This window comes from Hylaeus anthracinus, unplaced genomic scaffold, assembly GCF_026225885.1.
Source record: "Hylaeus anthracinus isolate JK02 unplaced genomic scaffold, UHH_iyHylAnth1.0_haploid 11994, whole genome shotgun sequence".
Classification (NCBI taxonomy): Eukaryota; Metazoa; Arthropoda; class Insecta; order Hymenoptera; family Colletidae; genus Hylaeus; species Hylaeus anthracinus.
Window position 1 is genome coordinate 15261372 of NW_026534341.1, and position 24202 is coordinate 15285573.

Here is a 24202-nt window from a genome sequence, read left to right on the forward strand (position 1 = left end):
CATTCTCCCGCTTTCCCTGCTTAGGTGTTTCTCGCACGATCGTACCGCTATCATACTACTCATCTATGTTACTTTTCACTTCACACATTCAATAGCTATATAAGTAACGCTATCATAGTACTCTAATATAAGTTAATACCACATCTGTACTATCTTTCACTAACCTTGTATGATATGTGGCCGCTAATAACTTTATTGTTAATGCGGCCACGATAAAATAAACAGCTACAAAAAAAAATAATAATTTAAGGAAGAGGGAGATCAGTTTGAATCCTTTAAGGTCTCAAAAGTACGTGGAATGCATTGCAGTAAGTCTCATTGCAAGAAATTTATTAAAGAAAAAATTTATTTATTAAAGAAAAAAATTTATTAAAGAAAAACCTTAAAGGATTCAAACTGATCTCCCATTTTCTATTATTTCAAGTCATTCACTATAGAAATTCACTATAAAAAACTTCAAAAAAGTAAAAAAATTACGCCTAGTACATGATAAGGTGGAGGACTCAAGGAGTTATCATAGAAAAATAAAAGATCCCCATAAAAAACTACAAGAAAGTAGAAAAAAATGTGAAATCTAAATGAGCTGCAGGTACATGAAAGTCCTTTCCAATAACGTGCAAAGGCGACACTGTGTAACACAATGTAAAATTCGATGGTTTTCAACTATGCGCAGCTAAAATGCAATGTTCAACAGTGCTGACGTTCAGGCCCTAATGACAACTCATGTAAAGTGACTACTCCGCACTTTGGCGGTAAAATTGTATGATCAAACGAGCCCGCCTTCGGCTTATATTGTAGTCATGCTTGTCATGCCTAACTTCACAACGTTCAACGCATAGTGGTTCCCTTCTCCAAAAAAAAAACCGGTGCTCTGCCAACTTCACACTCTCATTAGCCTCTCCAACTTCATATTGTTTTGTGTACTGTCCTTTGAATTATCACGACTTTTATTGAAGATGATAGCGGGAACTGATTTGGGGGTTAAGTAAGGGAGGGAAACTATCATCTTCGAACGAGACACTTCATATAATTTTAATTTCTGTAAAGAATAGCGGAATATATTGACCGCCGCCCCATGCCGAGGAGACGAAGACATGGGCCAGGCGCGCGTGGACGACAGAGCGCGACGCTGCGACGCGAGGCCCGATCAAAGACAATGTCGGAGGCCCTTTAAAAAGGCCTTCCTTGACGAGGCTACGGATAGATTTTCCCAGACCGGAAAGTCACTTCGTTGCCAGCCTTCGATACGAGCAGAGCTCTCCACAATAAATGAACATTGTATTTTATACGCGGCGATTTGTATTTGCCTTTATTCTATCGTTCTTACATTTCCTCGAGTTTTTTACATTTTTTATTTATCCTGGATGCAAATAAATCCACTGAAACAGAACCAAATTGGTTTTGTATGCTTGTAAATGCATGATGAGATAGTTCCCATTCAGCATCTATATTAATTTGACGCGACGCATTGTCAGCTTCTGTATTCTCAGCAGATGGAATGTAGGATGCCCTCAACCAAATTTTCCTCTCTTCGCATCATTCCCAAATTTTTCTTGACAATTCACTCAGTTTTGGAAATCGTACGCCATCCGCTTTATTAATGTATGGAATCGCCGTTGTATTATCCAAACGAAGTAAGATTTCACATTGCGATAATTTTGAAGCAAAACATTTTATTGCAAAAAAGGCTGCTAACAGCTCAAGATAATTAATGTGATCTTTTCCTTCTTTCTTATTCCAAAACTCATACGTTTTTAAACCGTATTACAATAACAGCCCCAGCCTGACAATGAAGAATCGGAAAATATTTCCATTGAATAAACTTGTGTTCTAATTGGATTTGATCCTCTGACAGTATTTATTTGCCACCAATTAAGATCTTCTGACATACCTTTAGATATTAAGATTTTTTCCTCGTAATTGCCACCGTTAAATTTCAAAGCTAGAAATTTCTGCCTTTCCAGGCGTTTACAATAAATGAAATCATAAGCTACAGCTGGGCACGCTAAAGTTAAAACTCCCAAAAACTCTGCAAATTTTCTAATTTTATACATTCGTCCTACCTTAAATTCACTTACATTTTGCAATATTTGATGTTTCTTTTTATATGTCAAGTTTAGAGAAAAACTATTTGAATCAATAATAAAACCTAGATATTTACACTGTTGTCGTGCTAAGAGTGAACTCTTTTTATAATTTATGATGAAGCCTAAATGCTCTAGAAATTGAATGGTCTTTGCCACATTTTTCTAACAAGCAGCTTTTGATTTATGAATAAATAAGAAATCATCTAAATATAATACCAGCAGCATTCCTTGCAACCTTAATTTGTGTATGACTGGTTTCATTATTTTTGTAAATACGTAAGGGCTAGTACATAATCTAAAATAAATTTATGGCAGATCGAATATCCTCTAATTTAAAATGTGGAGGATCTAAGAATTTGTTCAATTCTTTAAGATTAAAAATAAACCGATATGAACCATCAGGCTTTGGTACAAGAAAATAAGAAGATATAAATTGCCCCTGACAATCTGTACATTCTTCAATAGCACCCTTCTTCAAAAGTTTATTAATTTCTATTTGAATTTTTTCTATTTCTCTAATAGGCCATATTCTCTCCGCAGGAGCAATGTTTTGAAATGGTAATTCATTAAAAGCAATTTTGTATTCCTTTATATAACTTAAAATATACTTGTCAGAAGTGATATGTTTCCACCTTTCTAAAAATTGACCTAGGCGCCCCGTCGGTTTGTGTACCTGATGGTTTATCTCCTTGACAATGAGTGGCTCATCGTCTGAAATTTCTTCGACGACGTTTGAGCTGCATTCTGTGCGGTTCTGGATGCTCTTCCTCTGAATTCCACATATCGTCGTTTTTTATATGGACCCACCTGACGGTACCCCGCAGGTGGGTATCTGGCGTTTCCCTTTTCTCGAAATTTTTGATTATGTTTTTGTGGCATTTTTTCTTGTATATCTGCACAAGCCCTTTCAATTTATTTCGGATCTTTTATTGCATCCTCCAGGTTACTTCCATAAAGCCACTTATCGGAAATCATTGTTTCTACCACTGGCTTAATGCTTTTCTTTAGGTGTGGCGTTATATATGATTTTCTAGCTACTGATAGCTGATGAAATACGTCCACTAGGATCTGGTCTGCATGACTGATATAATTCGTAAAAACTTCCTCGTCTAATCCTTCTTCTGAAGAATCAATCAACAAGGACACTGCAGCACCCAGAACAGCTATTGCCGTACCTACACAGTTCTGTGTCTTTACAAAATGTTCATCCCTCTTTTTTGGGATTTCTTTGAGTAAAGCTTTTATTTCCAAATTTAACTTGGGAACTTCAACATGAAAGTCGTTCCTTCTGTCATAAGTCTCCAGAATTTCCTTCTTGTTCTTTTCTGGAAGGCCCTCCTTTTTCCACTTCAGCCACGTATTTTTTAGATGTCGATGATATTTGACTGGTTTAAACTTACTATCCGTGGGATCCATTCCAAGTACTTTTAGTACGTTATCATCTGAAGTGTTTTGCTCAATAATTTAATTTTTATTGCTTACTATTGTCCATACTATTATATCTGTAGGACTCGACGTTACCGACTAAAAGAATACTACGCGTGTGGCGCGATGTGCGAAATAACAATTGATACGCGACAAGAGTCGTGTGGTCTTTAACCTCATATATACTTATCCCGATCCATAACAATATCTTTGTCCTTATTGGACTCGTCACGATGAAATCGAAACTTTGAAGTCGTATAGACTAAAGAAAGTGCCGTACGGGCTGCCGCATTTTTGCGCCCACTTTCATCGCCGTATAGGCTGACGCGGACGTGTGGGCCTTGTCCCTCAATTTTCGTATGGAATGTTGAGGTTTCTTCTTCTTCTTTTTTAAATTTATTTATTTACTTGATTCATTACAAGAAGCATTTTCTTCTACAAGAGGTGTTGTTGGAGCCATCTTGGTCTGAGAATTTGCTATGTTCTCGACAACCTTTGTTAGGTTATCGATTTGTTTTTGTAACTGATCGAATTTTTCATCTGTTTCATGTTTCGATTGATGCCCTTCGTGCGATCGAGACTGTGATCGTTTTTCCTTCTTGTGTCCTGCCATCTCCCTCGATGAATAATGTACAATTGAATATAAACTACAAGAATATAATTAAGCGAAAAAAGAACGTCTAGACGCTTTGGTACAACGAAACAATATGAAGTTGGAGAGGCCAATGAGAGTGTGAAGTTGGCAGAGCGCCGGTTTTTTTTTTGGAGAAGGGAACCACTATGCGTTGAACGTTGCGAAGTTAGGCATGACAAGCATGATTACAATATACTATCATCGAGAACGAGACACACAGTATAATGAAGGAGTTAAATAGTGTAACAGCCACAAACTGAGACTGTATAGAAAGCCTGGATGTCCGCGGCCTGAAAGTCAAATGGTTGGCGTGGCCTGGCAAGGTCAAGGTGTCGATGAATAAGAATTATTTTAAAACGCTAAATAATGAAAGTGTTCGGAATTCGGGGTTTATGATACCAGCATTTGCTATTGAACCCAAGAACGAAAGATTTTATGGAATAGAATATGCCTAAATTGTACGTACATATTAAAAGCGGCTTTCTAAAAAATAACTTTGCTGTTGCTTGCTTTATAAATCGACCCGACCATCTGCACGTCAAATGTTTTGTTGTACATGCTGAGGATGCCTGAGAAGACCTATACAAGAGTAGAATCCTTCGCGCAACTCCTTTCAATTTCACTTGCGATAGCTGAAAAAGAAAGATGTAGGGGAAAGCAAACCGAGGCTCTTTGCGCTGTCGTAGCATCTTTTGGTTGCATGGATCAGCTTGGTTTAGAGATCACTTAAAGAAATTAGACTATAATTAAAAATATTTATTACTCAAAACATCATTTTCATATGATACAACACAATTCATCGATAACACTCAATTAATACAAACACGTTAGCAGATGCTAAAAAGAGAATTCGTATTTTATTTGGTCCTATTACAATATAAAGGTGCTAAAGGTGTTACAAACTAATACTAAGTAATGAGTAGTTCGCGCTACAGCGCTCGAGTAGCGAACGACCAACACCTTATCAACAGTGATCTGAAACCTTCACTCCAAGATGCCAATATGTAGATCAATAATACGAAGAGAAATATTTTCGTAAATACATCAACCCAGTACATACTGTAATTAAAAAAAAAAATTCGTGAAAAAACTTTATACGTTAGAAACTCGCAGATTTACTCAATTGTCTATTAATTTCAGTAGGATTATTCATTGAAACTTTTCAACAATAAATTTGGAAGATCCTTACACTCTTAAATGTCTTCGAGCAGCTGGCAATGTTTCTGGACCTTCGTTTAGAATAAATATTCTTGCAGCTCGTATACACGTCTCAAAGTATGCGTCTATATCCATATCTTCCCCATGTAATTGATACTTTTCGTACTCCAATGAATTAAATTGATCTCTTATTTTGTATACATTCGAGTTTTCAAAGTCCCATTGGTTGTTAGCGTAATACTCGAAGACCTCAAAACCTTTTCGTATCCGGCGTTGTACGCGACACATGCTGCGTATATTAAAATTTGTATCGTTAAATTACTTTAATTTTAGAACTTCATGTTTGTCAGCAAAAGTATTACGTGTTACAAGAATTGAGGAATGGTAAATATACTAACATCGGTTTGTAGCCTGCAAGGAAAATAAGCGCGTCTATGAAGTAGGCTGGTATCATGTGGAAAAGTATAACGCATATATTGTGCATGAGTCGTGACTTCTTCATACTACCACCTGGATACCAAACAATACCATTTAGGGGTACCTTCTCTGTTATTTTTCGACCACGTGCGATAATTTCTGCCCACGAAACCTACAATTTATTATTATTACAAGTTACGATTATTCTATTTCCAAATATTTGTATCGCTTAGTATTGTATGGCTAATAGTATACCTTGAATTCATTGCTACTCGTAAGATTGTAAACTCTCTTCTCTTGATTCTTCAGGTAAATAAAGTTCCAAGTAGTGGCCAGAATAGCATTAATAGCGATATCGACAGGTACATAGTCAGCGTAACCATTTTCATCACAATACATTGTTCGAATGACACCTTTTCCAGCACCGATTAAAAGTCCTGTTGGTCCATTGATGTTGTCAGTCCACCCAGGAACAGGTTCTTTCCAGATAGGTATAACTACGCTCGGTCTAAGATTTAAAATACCATTTCTTTACGTATAGCAATTCCTGCTCAATTTCCATAAAAGGTAATCAATCGTTTGTACCTCAGTAGGAGTACTGGAATGTGTGGCATCGCTTCTTCGACAAGACCTTCAGCTAAAGCTTTGGTGAAGGCGTATGTATTAGGATAATCCCCTAAAATCTTATCTGTCATAGCTTCAACAACATTATCATCCATCCATTCCACACATTTGATGATTTTGTGAGGATCAGCTGGTGGAGGATATGCTACTTCTCTCAAGACCTGAAAGGAATCATAGGTTTATATTAGGTAACTGGATTTAAAAGATGAAAATCAAAGTTTGCTATCTTCTTTAGTTCGTTCAATTTTGTAACCATGACAGAAATGAGTGTACTTTTTCTTCAAGGTGGCAGTATGCAGTGCTGATGTAGGAAAACAGTTTCAATTGCTTCATCTCTTTAGCCAGGTCCAACATTAGTTTTGTACCACGTGTGTTCAACAAAACTGCTCGCTTCAACAGTTCATCGAATCTGGGAACATTTAACAATTAAATTCAACGATGATTTTCTAATTCATCTTGCATACAAATTTTTCATGTATATCTCGTATGTTACCGAACAGTGGCAGCAGCGTGATATACGATGGTGATTTTCTCACAAAGCATCTTTCTGTCTTCCGGCGAAAGACCAAGACCTGGCAACGATACATCTCCGTTTATGACTGTCACCGCCTTCTGAAGCGTTGCCAATCCTCTCTGTTTCTTAACTTTCTCAAAAAGCTGAAATAAACAATTGCCACATTACGTTTTCATCGAAGATGGACAAAATCTTATTCTGTGGATAAAAATACCGAATATCAAGGAATTTTATTTGTAGAGGTATTATAGATAGAGTACTATCCTATCTATCTCTGTGCGTTTATTTACGCGAATGTAAAATATACATGTAGTTATTAAAAGTATAAACAATAACCATTTATCATTAGCACAAAAATGGTATAAAAATAAAATTTGTAGCTGTAGTAGAGCCAGAGGTCTTGCTTCTCTACTCTATCTATAATATCTCTATGGTTTCTCCTTATTACAATATTTAGAAATTTTTTTAGGGTCATCTACGTGCAATGTGACAATATGTATCTTCGTATTGAAGTTATTTGTTGAAAATATAAAAACGATACAAAACATAGGTTACAGCCATTTTGCTACGTGTCATGGTTTGTTCGCATGTTGCATTCAACCAACGATCAAACTTGTTTCTTTGCATTTCCCGAGTTTCTAATAGAAGATGTTATAAACGATAATGAATCAACGTTAAAAGAAAACAAATCAGACGCTAGACTTTTAAATCGTGTATACTTCTCGATTCGATTTGTTTATACTTTGGCGCTTGTTAAGTGTATTTTATTAAGCATGTTTACGTTCTTCTACGAGTCTTTCAATTTGTTTTTCTTATAGACGTAGCGAAATGTGAGCTGCATTGAAATGTTTTTACTGTTTGTTTGCTTTAATCTTGTTTGACTGTTTGTTTCAATGAGACTGTAGTTAATGTGTTTATGTAAAGCAGTGTTTCTCAACATTATTTCTGTTTTTACAAGGTAAAATTATATTTAGGGCCATTTCGAACTGAAATTATTTTGCAAATGATAAAGGTGTTTAATTGTTTTGTTCCCGAGTTAAAGGTAGAAGTTTAACAGTCTCGCTGCGGACGAAAATAAGTAGCCGTTCGCTAGGAGCTGCAATTATGATTTTTTTTTTAATGAAAAATTTCTTACAAACGTTCTAAAATGATTATTTTGAAAACCATATGTTTGTGTAACTTATTTTATATATAATATGATTGCCGAACAAAAAAAATGAAAACTGAAAAATAATAAAACCAACCATAGTTTTATTTTAAAACACCTCAGTTGGACGCACATTTGCGTCATCCGCAACGAAAGTGTTAAGGAAGTTTAAATTATTGTATATAAGAATCGATCATCCGACAATTCCATGAACTGGCCGTCACTTGAATTCACGGAAGTTGCAGAAGTTGCGAGAATCTGTTTTCCTCATTAAATGATTCATAAGATGTCACATGCCGATTGACCTGTTTCCATATGTTGCAATTCATCCTTTAGCAGAGACATTTACACTTTGCGTTCGTGTTTCAATATTGGCGACGTACACTGCGTATCAAAATTATACGAACACTTGGATTTTTAAGATTTGACTATCTTAAAATAGTTTTTCATAAAAACCAATTATACTACGATATTCAACGCGTCAAAAGACCTCTGAACACCCACTTGCATTTTAATGTTGAAAGAATCAACGTTACTATAGCTTATACTCGATTTTTATACCGTATCAAAAATATACGAACACTTATTAAAATGACAATTTTATAAAATTTCATATGAAAATAACAGACTTTAGTTTCCCTCTACATTCAGTTTCAAATTTTAATGAATTATATCTTAGTAACGATGCGGCAACTTCCTAAATTTCAATTTCATTTAAATTGGAAAAATTTGCGGTGAAAATCTGTAGTACCATTAAGAAGCTGTGTTAAAATTACAAAATTTGTATATCTTTTTCCATAAAACCGATGTGGTCAATCTAAGTCGATGTAGGCTCATATGATTCATATTTAATCAAATAACAATCAAGTGGTGTTTTGTTAAAATTCGCTTTTGATACGCTATATTCCCATTTTTAAATTGTGTTAAAGGGTTAGTCGCAGACAGCAAGAGGAAAAACGACATTTCTTTGTGATTTTATTTGTAGTTATTAAATAATAATTTGCATAAGTAACAATTAAGTATATTATAAAGAATTTATATTTGCAAATTATATTGCCTATTTTAAAGAACTAAAAAACATTTTTTGCTTCAAGAAACATTTAATTTATATCGTCATAACAGTCGATGACGTAGAAGATGATTTAAAACCGTAGGTTTGCGGTGAGCAAGATTTCTCTACACTGGTTTACCTGAGAACAAAAACAAAGGTAGATTTCGAAAATATATTAGCCTAGCGGGTCCCCGATCGAAGGATTTTGGAAAAAATTAATTTCAAACAAGATAGCGTACATTTGAAGTTGATTTTCAATTTTTTCACTCAAATTAAGCGATTCAATACAGGATAAAAGAAAAAAGTATACAAGAAAATAAAAAATCCTTCGATCAGGGACTCGTTAGTCTAGTATATTTTCTAAATCTACCTTTAGTTTTGTTTTCAGGTGCACCAGTTTGAAAAAATCTTGCTCACTGCAAACCAAGTGGCCATCCACGCCATCGTCTGTTATCACGAAATGAATTAACCTTTTTTTAAAACAAAAATTCTTTTATAGTTCTTTAAGATATACTTTGGAATATATTTACATTTTATTTAGAAAAAATTCTTATTTAATACCTTAAAAAAACACACACATAAGAAATTTTCCGTTTCCATTTTCCTGACTGTGAAACTGAAGAATCGATAAAATTGAAAAATTTCTTCCTTTAGAGGCCTTCTTTTTTCTTTCATAGAAGGCTTTAAGAATTGTGGAGTGCAATTGAAGATATTTTTGTCAAGTCTTTCAGGTCCACAGCCAAGGCCTGGTTCAATGAAATAATTGATTAAAAATGTTAATTTTATTTTTGAAGTAGGAAACTTTCTTGCGACGTTAAACTAGAATAAAGGTGTTTAATTAGCTATCAAGCTACCACATCATAAAAAACCAACTTAAAATTGAACGCATCTAAAACATCCTATTCAAACTAATTAGTACTTCAAGATTTTGTGCATCATCCTCTGTCGTTGTTACAGTAAATTTAAAAGAATTTAACAATCGTTGAATGAATAGTCAGCTATCTGATTTCCCTTCTAAATATCAATTCATTACGCAACGAATTTGCATCGAATCATTGGAAAAATAACATTTTCGATTTCTTTGGGTTGCATTTACGTTAGAAAACGACGTCGTTTGTGTTAGATATCCATCGTTACGGTATTTGGTTAGCAGCATTTAGAGATGTCTGACATAACGCCACACGTGGAATAAGAACTTTCACCATGCGCGAGACTCGATAGTAAAGATAATAATATCGTTTACCATCATCATTAGACACGAGTCCTTGACTCGGTTTCTCATTTTTTCGTCTCATAACGTAAGTACATAACGTGGAATTTACGAATGTCATTATTGTTCACGCGTGAAGAAACTTAAGGGTATACTGGAGAGATTTGCCTCTGGGTGGAATTTAGAGTGATCAGGATGCTTGGGAAATGTTATTTGAGTACTGACCAAGATTTTGACATGGATTAATAATTGATAGTCGTATCTGTCATGAAAACTCATTTTATTGTAGCATTGAATTAAATGACGAATAAGCAACTTTTTATAACAAAAGTATGGGATCCTTTTTTAGGAACAATTTTTTTTATAAAAATAATAGAAAGGGCCTCTTAGTCAAATACTAATAGGCTTTTACCATTTATTTTGAAATCTAGGGCTTCATCATATAGATATATATACAAGTAAAAATCTTATCTAATTGTAAGTACAAATTTTAAATCATGAATGAAAAATAAAAAAATTTTTTTTTAACAGAAGTGTGCGACCTTTTCTAACGAGCAATTTTTCCATAAAATAAAGAAAATTTTTACTAAAATGGTACAAGGCTTTTACCATCTAGATGTAAGATTCTTATATCTAGATACAGATATCAAATAATGAAAGAAAAATAAGCAACTATTTATAACAAAGTTGTGGATCAATTGGAACAAATGTGTGCGTGGTGTGGAAAAAAAAATTGAAAAGTCCTTTACTACTTTGCAATCTAAGGTTTCGTCACCTAGATACGAGCAATTAAAGTTTACTGATGGGGCCCCATTTATGATCCTAGTCAGCTGATCACGCGACTGCGCACAGATACACAGCGTATACACTTTAACTGCTTGTACCTCGTTAACAAAGTCTCAGATTGCGAAATAGAAAAGGACTTTTTCATTCATATTGGTGTGAAGAATTGTTCGTGGAAGAAGGTACTACATTTTTGTGCTTTATGCATTATTTATTCCAATAAAATGTTGCCCACCCTTGACTGAGAGAAATTTTTATAAATTCATGCAGTAATTATAATCCGAAACGCAATCGATCAATAAAGAAATTTATATAAATATATATAAATAGTACAGGCCATTCATCATACAATATTATATATGGGTGATTCTATTCTAACAGTGATTATTAATGGCCTGTACTATTTACTCTCACTGGTTATACATTAACATTGTATTCATAAAATTTTTGTATTAATACGATCCAATATTAATATTAAGGATTCATCGCAAAAAGTTAAAAAATCGCCGAAGTTGTCTCAAACTCTAAAAAGTCATCAAAAAGATGTTGCTAGTGATTATTCAGCTAAAAGTTAGACTATATCGCTACGTACAAACTCAAGAATTTAAAAAATGCTGTGATGAAAACCAAAAACTATATTTAAGTTAATTTAATTTTCGTAAAATAGTATGTGTTAGATCTCAGTTGATTAATATTTAATATAAATTATAACGTATTATTATTTGTTAAAAATGAGTTACTACTTATTATTGAAGTGTTCAATAATTAGAATAAAAGAGTTTTAAAATGTTATAATACAATTCGTAAATAAATTTAATAATTTTTCTAAAGAATATCTACAAAATTTATTTTATGTCAGTACCGTGGATAAATGAGTCAGTACCGTGGGCTAAGAAAAATATGAAATTTGATTCTTATTCGATATTTTAAAGTTGTAGCAAAATCCTTTCGGACTTTCATTTTTACAATAAAATGGAGTAATAATATGTATTAAACAAAAAATTTATTATAAAATTGTAAAGTTTTTAATGAAAAAAGTAGCAGTTAGAACCGTATCACCCATATATTATATATATTATAATGTATTAAAGGTTTTACCTTTACAGAAGTTTATATTAAATAGAATAATTATATTTAAACTTAGTTAGATCGAATGTAAATCTTCTATAAAAATTGTAAAAGTATTGTATTTGAACTTAGATTGAGCTCTAATATTTTTAGCTGTCTGTTACGTTTTCAAAAACACAAATAACTTTATTATAACAGCAAAATCTATTCCAAAAGTTATATAAGACTGTTATTTTATGTGTACAATGTTTACACAATTACACTTTCTCTAAACATGTTCGTTCGAAGGATTATGGGTTGAAAATGTTGCATGTGTCGACATAACTCTTGTTCAACGTGTATTCCGCTAAAAATAAGTGTCTCGCAACGTGTTTAGGAAAGTAGATTGCCACAGTTTTTGCAACAATTAATGGTCAGACGTTTTCAGTCAGTATTCCCATTGCTCGTTCATCCTTCTCCCGAATACTTCCTCCTAGGAATTAGGTCAAGAATAATTCCTAAAAACAGCCAAAGGCTCGCATAACAAACCTGTTTACGTCTACGCGAGTAGCTTGGCAGCGTTTTCTTCGTAATTATGTAATGTTGGTTCTACCGAATCTTTCTAGTTCTACTCTGAAGTTTCTCTCTTTTAGAAAATGAATTTCTTTAATCTTTGGGATTAAGAAATGGAAACATCAAAGTTGAGATGACCTTTTTTGTTATTTATCCCACTTATTAGCGTTTAAAAAGAAGAAATTAGCGTTTAAAAAATTAATTGATTTAAAGAAAGAGGAAATAACGTTGAAACTATACAGGGTGTCCATGCTAAAGTGTGACAGACGCATACTTCAATAACTATTGATGATACGAAAAAATGGTTTACATGTAAATTGTAGGATACAATGGACTTTATCTTGTGGCGTAAACGAAACTCTTCCTATATTATTAATTTAAAAGATATGATGGTGAAGTTTCGATTTTTAAGCGGAAATATATATTTTTGGGGGTATTATGCGATAATGCTTTTCAAGGCGAATTCTTTGCCCTTAATGTATTTACCCAATTTTTAGTAGTTTTCAAGACAGTTTTCAACGCTTCGAAATTTACAAATTTTGTTCAATCTTGTTAAGTTTGTTAAATTTAAATTCACAAATTTACAGAACAATAAGAAACATTAAACTCCACCATCATATGTTTTAAATTAATAATACAAAAAAATTTTGTTTACGCCACGATATAGAGCCCATTGTATCCTGCAATTTACATGTAAACAATTTTTTTGTATCATCAATAGTTACTGAAATATGTGTCTGTCACACTTTAGCGTAGACACCCTGTATATTTTTAGTCTCAATATCTTGTTATTGACAAGATATTATATTATTGTTTATATGGACAATATAAGAATATCTAGCCCAACCTTTATTCTGTGTTTTATTAATTTTCACCATTTTAAAATAATTACAAGTCCCCTAAAATTTTGAAATACAAGAATGTATTTATATTTATGAATTCAACTATATATTTGCAACTACGTATATTTATTCTCAATATTTCTTATTGGGAAGAATATTATATTATTGTTTATAAAATTTGAGATGGACAAATTTAATTGTATTTATAAATTTGTCTAGTTCTAGAGCTTCATTAATTAATTATTCTAGAGGAAGTACAGTTGAATAATTAACTATATGTCACTTTTCACTAGATTAGCATTTTTTTAAAACACTTACTGGCGTGTTGAACATTTCCTCCAGACGATGTTTAGGGTCTTTCCCCTTCTTCGGTCTGACGAGCATGTAGATCTGTTCAATATCTGGCAGGCATCGAAGAAACTTCTCTACCATCACTTTTCCCATGAAACCAGTTCCACCAGTGATTAAAATATGTTGTCCTTTGAACGACAGGGCTATTCTGTCGAGTATCTCCTCCTCCTCCTCCACCCTCATTTCCACTTTTGTTTTCGTCATGGTCACTTCCTGAACAACAGAAGCAATAATTGTACGAATTGCGTCGTCTTCGAAGCTACAGTGGGTTTAGAAAGTATTCGTACACCGATCAATTTCTAAAAAAACTATGTGAAATTGTAATTTATTAACTTCTTTTTTATAAACAATGATATTTTATATATTCTTGGAAATCTCTAGAATGGATAGAGTACAAAAAAAAAACAGTTATTTATATAATTTGCGAAATTAACAAGAAAAAACAAAAAAACAATTAATCGATAGAAATATTGAAACAATAACTATTCGCACAATAATTATTCGAAGTGGGATCTTCTTCGATTCCTCTATTATAACCTTTTTTTAAAAGTTTAAAACTTTACTGGAAATTGAATGTTTTCTCATTCGTACAGAGCAATAAACTGATGTGTTTATGTTACAAACTCTACCGTAAATGGTTCATCGTAAGAATCGTACAAATACTTATTGCTTCTACATTTCTACCAATTTTTCGTATATTCTTGTTAATTTCGCAAATTATATAAACTAGTAATTGTTGTTTGGATATACTATATCTATATCTATATCTATAATTCTATAGATTTCTAAGAATATGTAGAATATCATTGATTATAAAAAGAGAATTCAAGAAACCACAATTTCACACAAAAGTTTTTTTGGGAAATTGATCGGTGTACGAATACATTCTACACCCACTGTATATACATTGTATAAATGCTTTCGAATATACAGAGTGGTCCACGCAATTGTTTTATGTTATAACACCATTATTATTGCATTTACGAAAAAATGCCAAAGGAGAAAGATAAATGGTTCGAAGAGTACTACATCTGTAGGCCTTTAAATTTTTTTTAGATGCAGCAGTGCGTATGCATCTAACAGTTGCATCATTTCTTTAAATAGAAATGCATATTCTTTTTTACACACATCGATTCTTCTGTTCATTCTATGTAAAAAATGATTAGGGTACCATGGCAAACAAATTATTACTTCTCGAGGTATTTTCAAAAAATGTTTTTATTGAAGAAGATGCTCAAACGCTTTTCCATTACATTGTAAACATTTCTGATAACGTTTTTTTATTGTTTAGATAACTGCGTTTAAATTGTCTCCATCACACAACACAAAAGTGGCGTACATATTTTGTTCCTCACTGTTAGTAAAATACATTTTCTTGTATTTAGTGAAATACAGTTACACTTTTACAAATTCTTAGTTTTCGTACTCGAGTTACGATACGTGAATTGCTACTAAATAATGAAATTCTTACTCGTATAAATGAATTTCTGTTATGATAACAATGTCGAAGGGTGTTTTACCTTTACAAGCGTGTTTACCTTACTAGTCATGAAGCGTTTGAGCATCTTTTTAAATAAAGACATTTTTTGAAAATATCTCGAAAAGTAATAATTTTTTTGCCATGGTACCCTAATCATTTTTTACGTAGAATGAACAGAAGAATCGATCTGTGTAAAAAAGAATATGCATTTCTATTTAAAGAAATGATGCAACTGTTAAATGCATATGCACTGCTGCATCGAAAAAAAATTTAAAGGCCTACAGATGTAGTGCTCTTTGAACAATTTATCTTTCTCCTTTGGAATTTTTTCGTAAATACAATAATAACGCAGTTATGACTTGAAACAATTGCGTTGACCACCCTGTATATGCGATTAGGTTGCAACATTTCGCGTGGTCTTCCACAATTTTCGTATTTGTCAGAGTTTACACACGTATAGAGATAACTATGTATGCAAATGAATGAGAAGCTGAGAGTCTTCTATGCAAGTAAGGAAAAAGAAATATAGGTTACGTCATAATTTGGTGTGAAATCATGACAAGCTCAATTTTTAATTTTTATATGTATATGATAGCTATGATGTTGCTTTGATACCTCTATGATTTTTATCCCCTTGTGTTGCAAAGAGTTTTTCAAAAGAGGCTCTGGTATTAGGTGGACCGAAAAGTAATGTCGTTTCTGTGAATCTCAATACTTCTTTATCATTCATCAATTCATTAATTTTTAACCATTTAGTATTGAATATTTGCCACTACATGGCAAAAGGTTGTTGATAAACGAGGATAATTATGATGAGTATTATGAATGTATTTGTCTAAATTTAATGTAAAAGAAATGACATTACTTTTTGGTACACCTAATATTTAATTTGTTTGTTTTTCAAATCAAATTCAAGTGTACCAAATTTCTAGTAGTGGAGGAGAGAAAAGAAGTAGCAGAACCGCAACTGTAAACGAAACAAAATCCTAGAACCTCCTTTGGAAAACCCTTCATGTATTCTAACTTCATAAATTCTTTAAATTCTTCTATGAACATTTTTTCGAATACTTTTTATTTTCCTTTGTGAAATTTTCTGATTCGTTCAGTAATGCTATACAGCGTATAGAAAATGACATTTTTCATGAAAAAAAAAAAGATTGAGTTAATTCGCCTTTGCAGCGAATGATAAAGATACGTGAGATAATTTATGAAAGTCGGATGTCGCGCTTGCGTTTATGCTGTTGATGAGAATGTCGAGATAATAGTCGCAGAGAATTGCTCGAATGCGAATATTATCAGTGATTAGAGTGGAGAACGTTCGAGGTTCGCCTGAAGCAAATGCAATGGGAACAGACATGGCAATTTATGACTTTTCCATGTTTATCCTCAGCCCTGAGACGTGCCAGTTTTTACAAAAAGAAGAGAAAAATGAGTCGCGGTATGCATTTTATATACTGCATTTCAAGAAGACAGTTTCAAGAATTTTTGTAGAAAATATGACTATTTTGTGTAAACATCTTTGAAAGTAACGTGGTTTGCAATTCAATGTGCACTGAGCGTGCAGTGATTATATTTGCTTAGGTTTGTGGTTTTTATAAAATTTTATAGTTCTGCTTTTTTGGATTTTTCAAGTTTTAGTATCCTATTCTAGAAAATTTTTAGGTGTTGGTGAAAGGGGAAATACAAAGTAAAATACATTTTGAGGAAGATCATAGTTTTGTAGTTGAAAATGATACATACAATTTTAGGGGAAAGAAGAAGAGAATTGCGTAACTGTAAAAATAGAATTTTGTGTTCTTTTGTATTTAAATGTATTTGATTTCCAACTAAAAATTGATGGTTTCTTCAATTCTATTTTCTATTCTTTCTATTTCGAAAATTTTCGTGTTTTTGTTTAGCATTTTTGGTTTTCTCTTAATTTAAATATATTTTATATGCATCCAATTAAATGAATGACTACAGAAATTGAAATTAATCAAACATTTCAGGAATGGAAACATTTATTTTTACTTTGGTGGTTAGTATCATACCCTAATTGGCCACGTGTAGCTAAATATAATGTACAAAAAGAAGACTAGAACCATGAAAATTCTCAAATAGATCATGATTATAAAATCTTCCTTATACAGTAAAGCAACTAAAACAGAATCTCAAACGTAATATCGTTTCCTAATTGCCCACTTTTTGGTTCGATAGCTAAAGCTAATAGCTCTTCAATAGCTACAAGACTATAACTATGAAAATTACCAAATACTCCATTATTGTATCAGTGTACCGTTCTTATACAGGGTGTTTCGCCCGATTTTGACATCTTGTTTTTCTCGCTATTGTTACTCGTAACAAGAAATGTTTCAGCGGAGGCTTGAATGGTTCGAGTGTAGCATATTCTGATATTATTAGTTTTTTTCGTGAGTGGGCGCGTAAACAAAACTAACGTCTTACTGCGGGAGTAATGATGCCTTAAGAATTTAAATAATTTAAATTGAGATATCTCCTGAACTACTCTATTGTGAACATTACATAGATAGTACTTTTTTATAACGATTGTCCAGCTGAATCGATTGATCTATTAAAAAATACCTCATTCCATTTAAAAAAACAAAGTTGACCTTTATATGACCTTTATGCGTCCACTCACGAAAAAATTAATAACATCAGAATATGCTCCACTCGATACCATCATGGATTTGAATGATTCCTTTTTTTCGTGGTCCAATTAGGAGACAGGAGAAAGAAAGAAAATTTAAAAAATCTGAATTTTAAAACGTTTTTTCAATTTCCCGAACATTTGAAAAAATGGAGCTGCCTCCTTATTGATGCACACCTCTCAATTCCCAAATAGTTCATTTATCCAACGGACAACCACTGTCGTTAGAGCAAAATGCCTACCTGTCCTCTAGAGGTGGCGTGCAAAATCACTAACCGTTATTTATCACAGTGATCGCAAAATCACGATCACGATGGTGATTTAATTTCATACACGAGCGTGACCATGGTTCTTTTATCTTGCTAGAATTGCGTGATCACAATTCTTGATCTTAATTTAATTACTTTTTATAAAATGTTTCAATATACATAGTTTGCATAAAAAAAAATCCGCATATAATAGTAATATCAATTTCCTTTATTAAGTAAATTAGTAGATCATTTATTTTGTGTGGTGGCTACTTCAGTCCCATGCGAAAGAATATTTTCTAAAGCAGGATTACTTTTAACGGAAAAAAGAAACAGATTGCAAGTAGAGAAATGATCTATGCTATTATTCTTGAACAGCAATACATAGTTACTCATTTGTTATTATATGTATTTAATTCCATTCTTATTTTGTTCTTTGTACTTTATTTATAGTATTCGTATTATGTTTTATGTATTAATTATATTATTTTCTAACAGTGTTACATTTTGTACAAGTCTAAAAACACTTACAACTAAACTAAGACTTGCAATTCATAATTATTGACTTATATTAATTACTCTTCACTGTTCCTCATTAAAGCATTCCTTTATTTACTATTCTTTACTTTACTTTATTTCATGCGGTGTAGGTAATTCACATTTTTGTTTTGATGTCGTTAATTACATACTTATGTAGAATATATGTAAAATATACAGATTAGTGTGTTTTTCATTACGATGCATTTACATTTAGGCTGAAGATTCTAATAACGCGTGCAAGGAATGGTTATGTTCTTCACCAATTAGAAGCGATCACGAAAAATCACGAACCACTGTGAAAAATCACCGTGATTGCCAACGAACCTGATTGGATCACGAATGATTCACAAGTAACAGTTCCAGCCATATCTACTGTCCTTATAAGATTATGCTTTCTTCTTTTCATTCCGCACCGTATGGATTACCGCGTTCACGTAAATATTTTGAACGTATAATACACTGAATACAAAGTTCAATCATTTACACACGTGGCGCCCACCAGGAGCAGCTAGAACTATCCTGTCCAGATTACATTAATTGATATTATTTAATTAGCCTCGTAATATTTTGGAAAACAACGAACTATGGAAACTTTCACTCATATGGATTACGAAACGTTTCTTTTTCGAGTTACATCATTTTAGAATATGATGTATTCGGGTTACCAATTAATTGAGAGACTGAAGATACTTTTTCGAATGAACAAGTGCCTTTCTATTGAGATAAAATCCGTTAGTAGGAAGCAGCGTTACGGTGAAGCAAATATCTCTTGCGTGTCGCAACTGTTTGCGTGGTTATGTGTAGACGACGAGTAATATCGCGTTGACAAAGATATTTAAGAAATTCGAATGGCAGTAACATAACTCGAGAAATTGTAAAAAGATCTTCCTGATAGGAGGGCAATAGGTCACTTTCCCTTTTATGCTTTCTCATTGTTATTTCTCCTGTTGTAAACTGTTAACATCGCAACATTTTATATTTTCGGATCACTTGTTTGGGGGATCGAGTAATTTTGTTGATGGAGAAGTTAAGAAAAATGATAAGGAAAAGTAAATAAAATTAAAAATTAAATTACACACGCTTGCATGCAATTTTTTGAAAAGTAGTTCAATTTTTCTTTTATTTTCTCAGATCCTCGACCAATAAATTTAATGTAACCCTCCATAATGTTATGTGACTTTGAAATCATGTACTCATTATCCACACTTTTCAAGTATGATTTAACTTTATTTTTAATGCGTATCAATACGAACTTTAAAACTTTGCTGTAGTCTGCATACAATTTTCTTACAATAACTGTTTTAATACTTAGCCCAGGGCGAGTATATTTAGAAGCTTTTGTTTATTAAACTCTAGCAAATAATGTATATATCTCCATATTAATGTTTGTAAGTGGATTTACTGTATAGTTAGAAACTAAATTTAATTTGATTTAGAGAGGGTAAATTTATAAACTTTCTAATTTTCTAGTGGCAAATATAGTGTAATACTTATTTCCATCATTTTACATAGAATAGTATTTTCAATTGATTAAGCCAGAGCGAGTACAATTAAAGGTTTATAGTTATTAAAATTTAACATTCAATTTATATCTCTGTATCAATATTTATCAATTTCATTTAAAAGCTAAATATAATTTAATTTTTAGAGGGTAAATTAATGTATTTATAATCTTTCTAGTTTCTTAGTGGAAAATATAGAATAACTCTTATTTCCGTCGTTTCGCCTACAATACTATTTTCCATTGATTTGTGTTATTAATTTTGTTTGCCAATTAATATTAGCTTGTTCTCAAGACACATTCTAGATACATGGTTAATTAAATTGCATAAATTAAACTGCTTACAGTACAAACTGGTCTTAACTGATTTCTAAATAGGGAAATTTATATTTAAAAAATTTTAGTGATTTAAAGTCACGTAGGTATGCATCGTTATAGATTGAGCATTTTGTTTGTCAATTTAACGCTACGCAACGCGTTGAATCACTGTACACATATTACATATCGTTAAATCCCGGTTACTATTACGTTAAAGTATTGCTTCACTTAGAAAGTTCAGCGTTCCTAGCTCTGAATAGTTAGACATGCATTTCGCGAAAAAATTCTCATAAACCGTGTCGTAATTTCATGATTGGAGATTCATCTTATTTTATGGTTAATTAAAATGTGCAAAATATTTTATGCACTTTATAGCATTTATTTTATGTAAAATAAAATCTTTGCAAAAGTACCCTACAAAAATCGACCTTAAATATGAATTTAGTTTACTCTATAAATATTGCAGTAGGAATTTTAGTTCAATACTTTTTTATATTCTTGCATACTATGTGCACTTTACATTTCCCATTGCATTTTATTATTTCTAAATTTCCTATAAATGCATTAAAATTCACAATCTAGTTATAATATTAACATTTCATGGCGAATAGCTGTCATACAGAAATAATATTTATTCCTATTGGGCACGATGTTCTGGTAAATTAAAATAGATTGCAACAATAAAATGTGGAGTACGTCAGACCTTTTCTTTGTGAGTATTAAAGGTAGTAAGTAGTAACATAAGACGTAAACATCAGCTTTAATCGTTATTTATCATGCATAAAATAGTATGTATACAATACATAACGATTAAACAATGTTGCGGATACAACAAATCAGAAATTTTAATTGTCTTTCATACGTATAATACAGGAGTAAAGAAAACATATATACTGTAGATTGTGTTATTGAACTCTCTTAATTTATCACTTCTTTCTAAATTAAAATAAAATAACACTTTTTTTATTCTAGTGTTTCGTTAATACTATTTGATTCTAGAAACGTGTATCTGTCTTTACTGAATATTATTAAATATCTGCAATATAATTAACAGAATACAATACTGCAAACCACATAATAAAATGATGTTTTGCAGCTAGTATGCTTTGAAAATAGAATGAAAATGCACGAATGATACTTAAAAAAACACTGAATTAAAATTCAATCTATAAAATACGTGAATATCAAGTGAGCGATGAAATAAATGATTTAAAAATTAAGGAAAAATGAATAACTTGTAGCGTGAACACTTACGAGATAGAAGAAAATTCTTCGCCTCGCGTTTTATCCTAAATGCGAGCACTAGGAGCTACGGTTGGCGAACGAACCGAACGAAAGCACGATTGTTAGCAAGAGTAACCGGCTAGAGACGATGATCGTTCTTGCTCCGTTGGTGAGCCCGTTGCAGACTGAGAAAGCATGACGCTAGCCCAATATTTTCCTGAACGTTCATCGTCGCCGGTGCAGGACCGTATTCGTTTCTCCGTCTGACCCATGTTTGCCCCACTAACGCTCAAACGCATCCCCTCTCACTTCTAGTGTCGATGTAGTGTATGCAAATTAGTGAGAGTTCGATATGTATGAATGCATGAGTGTAAGTAAACAGTGAGTACACCAGTTACCTGTACGAACTGGTAGAGTGTACTCAGAGGGATCTCCTAACTACTGATTCCTATGTGGAAATTTCTAAGAATTTATCCAACTACTATTTATTAAAAATTAACCATTCAAGCGGAACAGCTACCTCGAACGCGTAAAAATCATAGCCAGATTCAACAATTTTTTATTCGAAAACATCTGACTCGATAGCAGATTTGTTTGCTGGGATTTATTACACATACATATATCAAATAATTCAAAAATAATTTTTATTCAGATTTTTTAAATAAAATATCGTTGGCCTCCCTCCCTCCTTAGAATTACTCATTATATTAACATATTGATCGCCACGTCTATATATGGATGACAGCTGGATTTTTACTAAGAAGTTAAAAAATTAATTTTGAAGATCAAATGTTAATGAAAATAAGTCTGGATAGAACTCGTAATTTTGTATCGTGTTGCAAAAATAAGTACTCTAACAAATGTTACATTGTTAGGCCTCTCTCTCAGGTGTTAATATGACTCGATACTTATACCTACAAAATTTTGGAGACGCTTCAACAATTACAGTCGAAAAGTTCCTAAACTGCCTACATAAACAATGAATATTTGTCAAAAAAGACTCGGTATACCTCTATTGCGTATTTACATTCTACACCAACTGTATGTTATATCTAATAGTGTTTCATATACAGGGTGTCCCAAAAATGTTGTAACACCTTGAAAGGGGTGGTTCGGGAGGTGATTTGAAACAACTTTTTCCTTAGCGAAAATGTTGTCTGAGGCTTCGTTAAGGAAATATAACAGAAAACGTCGACCAATTAGAGCGCGCGTATACCGTCGGAGTGGCCTTGGTAGCCTATGAGCACAGCCGCCTAGCGCGCAGTCTCCTCCTACCGCGGGCGCTCCAACGGTATACGCGCGCTCTGATTGGTCGGGGTTTTTCTCTTAATATCTCTTTAACGAAGCCTCGGACAACATTTTCGCTAAGGAAAAAGTTGTTTCAAATCACCTCTCGAACCACCCCTTTCAAGATGTTACAACATTTTTGGGACACCCTGTATTTTTATATTTGCGCACCTTCTCATAGATTTCCCCACATATGGGGTGTCCCAGAATTAGTGCAAGAATTGATTTAACAGGCATTAATTCGAGCTATTTAATTGAGGATTTGTTTATATCTTCAATGTTAAAAGACATTTATATAAAATTCAATTAATTATATAAGTAACATATATAAGGTTATTAGATGGATGCCGGATTTATTTAGAGATATTACTTTAACTTATATCTATGTTATATATTTGTTTTATTTTGTAGTCATTGAATAAGAATACAAATTATTCATACAAATACATTATTATATACAGGGTGTCCCAAAATTCGCGTAGGAGCCGGAAATGGGGGTAGCTGAGACTAAACTGAACCACTGTTTCCTTTCCAAGAATGTCGAACAGTGCTTCGTTTTTGAATTATTAAAGAAAAAGGAAGCATCATCAGAGATTTTTGCAACGGAAATTATGGTTCAAAATCGTTTTAGCTATCCCCCATTTCCGGTTCTTACACTAATTCTGGGACACCCAGTATATTCATTTGCCAGAAATGCATAAATATCCGTAGTCTCGTGATCATCGAAAGATCCAATTTAGACCGTATCGAAACGTTAACGTCATGATTTCTAAATTACCACTTTGCTCGAGGAATTTCGCTAAGGAACAATTGAGTGGAACGAATAATTTCGATGCGACTGCAAGTAATTTTGGAGAGTGGCGTACGTGACAAAACGGGGCTTGAGTAATCACAAAATACGATTTATAGAAAGCTGCGTGGACCTCGTGTAAAGAAATTCTAGCATAAGATTGCCAAAGCCTACTTGCTTGACCCTTTGTTAAGTTATATAACACGCGCAGAAAGGAGTCAGATTTTATCCGACCCCTTTCTTCGAGTTGCTCAATCTGATATTTTCAGTGCGTAACGTCCGCGTGTGTAGTTTACTTTGTCAT

The 24202-nt window shown here is 32.8% G+C and overlaps 1 protein-coding gene across 3 annotated transcripts in view; it reads right to left on the reverse strand.

The window, feature by feature from the left end:
• Window positions 1–4887: 4887 nt before the first annotated feature.
• Window positions 4888–24202, reverse strand: part of LOC128888569 (putative fatty acyl-CoA reductase CG5065) — a 25246-nt gene continuing 5931 nt past the window's right edge. The window contains exons 1-9 of one of the 3 annotated variants that reach the window (XM_054145552.1): window positions 21852–22019; window positions 13831–14076; window positions 6839–7002; window positions 6619–6754; window positions 6307–6506; window positions 5977–6229; window positions 5703–5893; window positions 5336–5593; window positions 4888–5205 (exon numbers count right to left, since the gene is read on the reverse strand). In XM_054145552.1, the coding sequence (XP_054001527.1) occupies window positions 5076–5205; window positions 5336–5593; window positions 5703–5893; window positions 5977–6229; window positions 6307–6506; window positions 6619–6754; window positions 6839–7002; window positions 13831–14067 (1569 nt within the window). In that variant the 5' untranslated portion in view covers window positions 14068–14076; window positions 21852–22019 and the 3' untranslated portion in view covers window positions 4888–5075. Of the gene's footprint in view, window positions 5206–5335; window positions 5594–5702; window positions 5894–5976; window positions 6230–6306; window positions 6507–6618; window positions 6755–6838; window positions 7003–13830; window positions 14077–21851; window positions 22020–24202 lie in introns of those variants that run through there. The other 2 variants (XM_054145554.1, XM_054145555.1) reach the window with 2 other exon arrangements.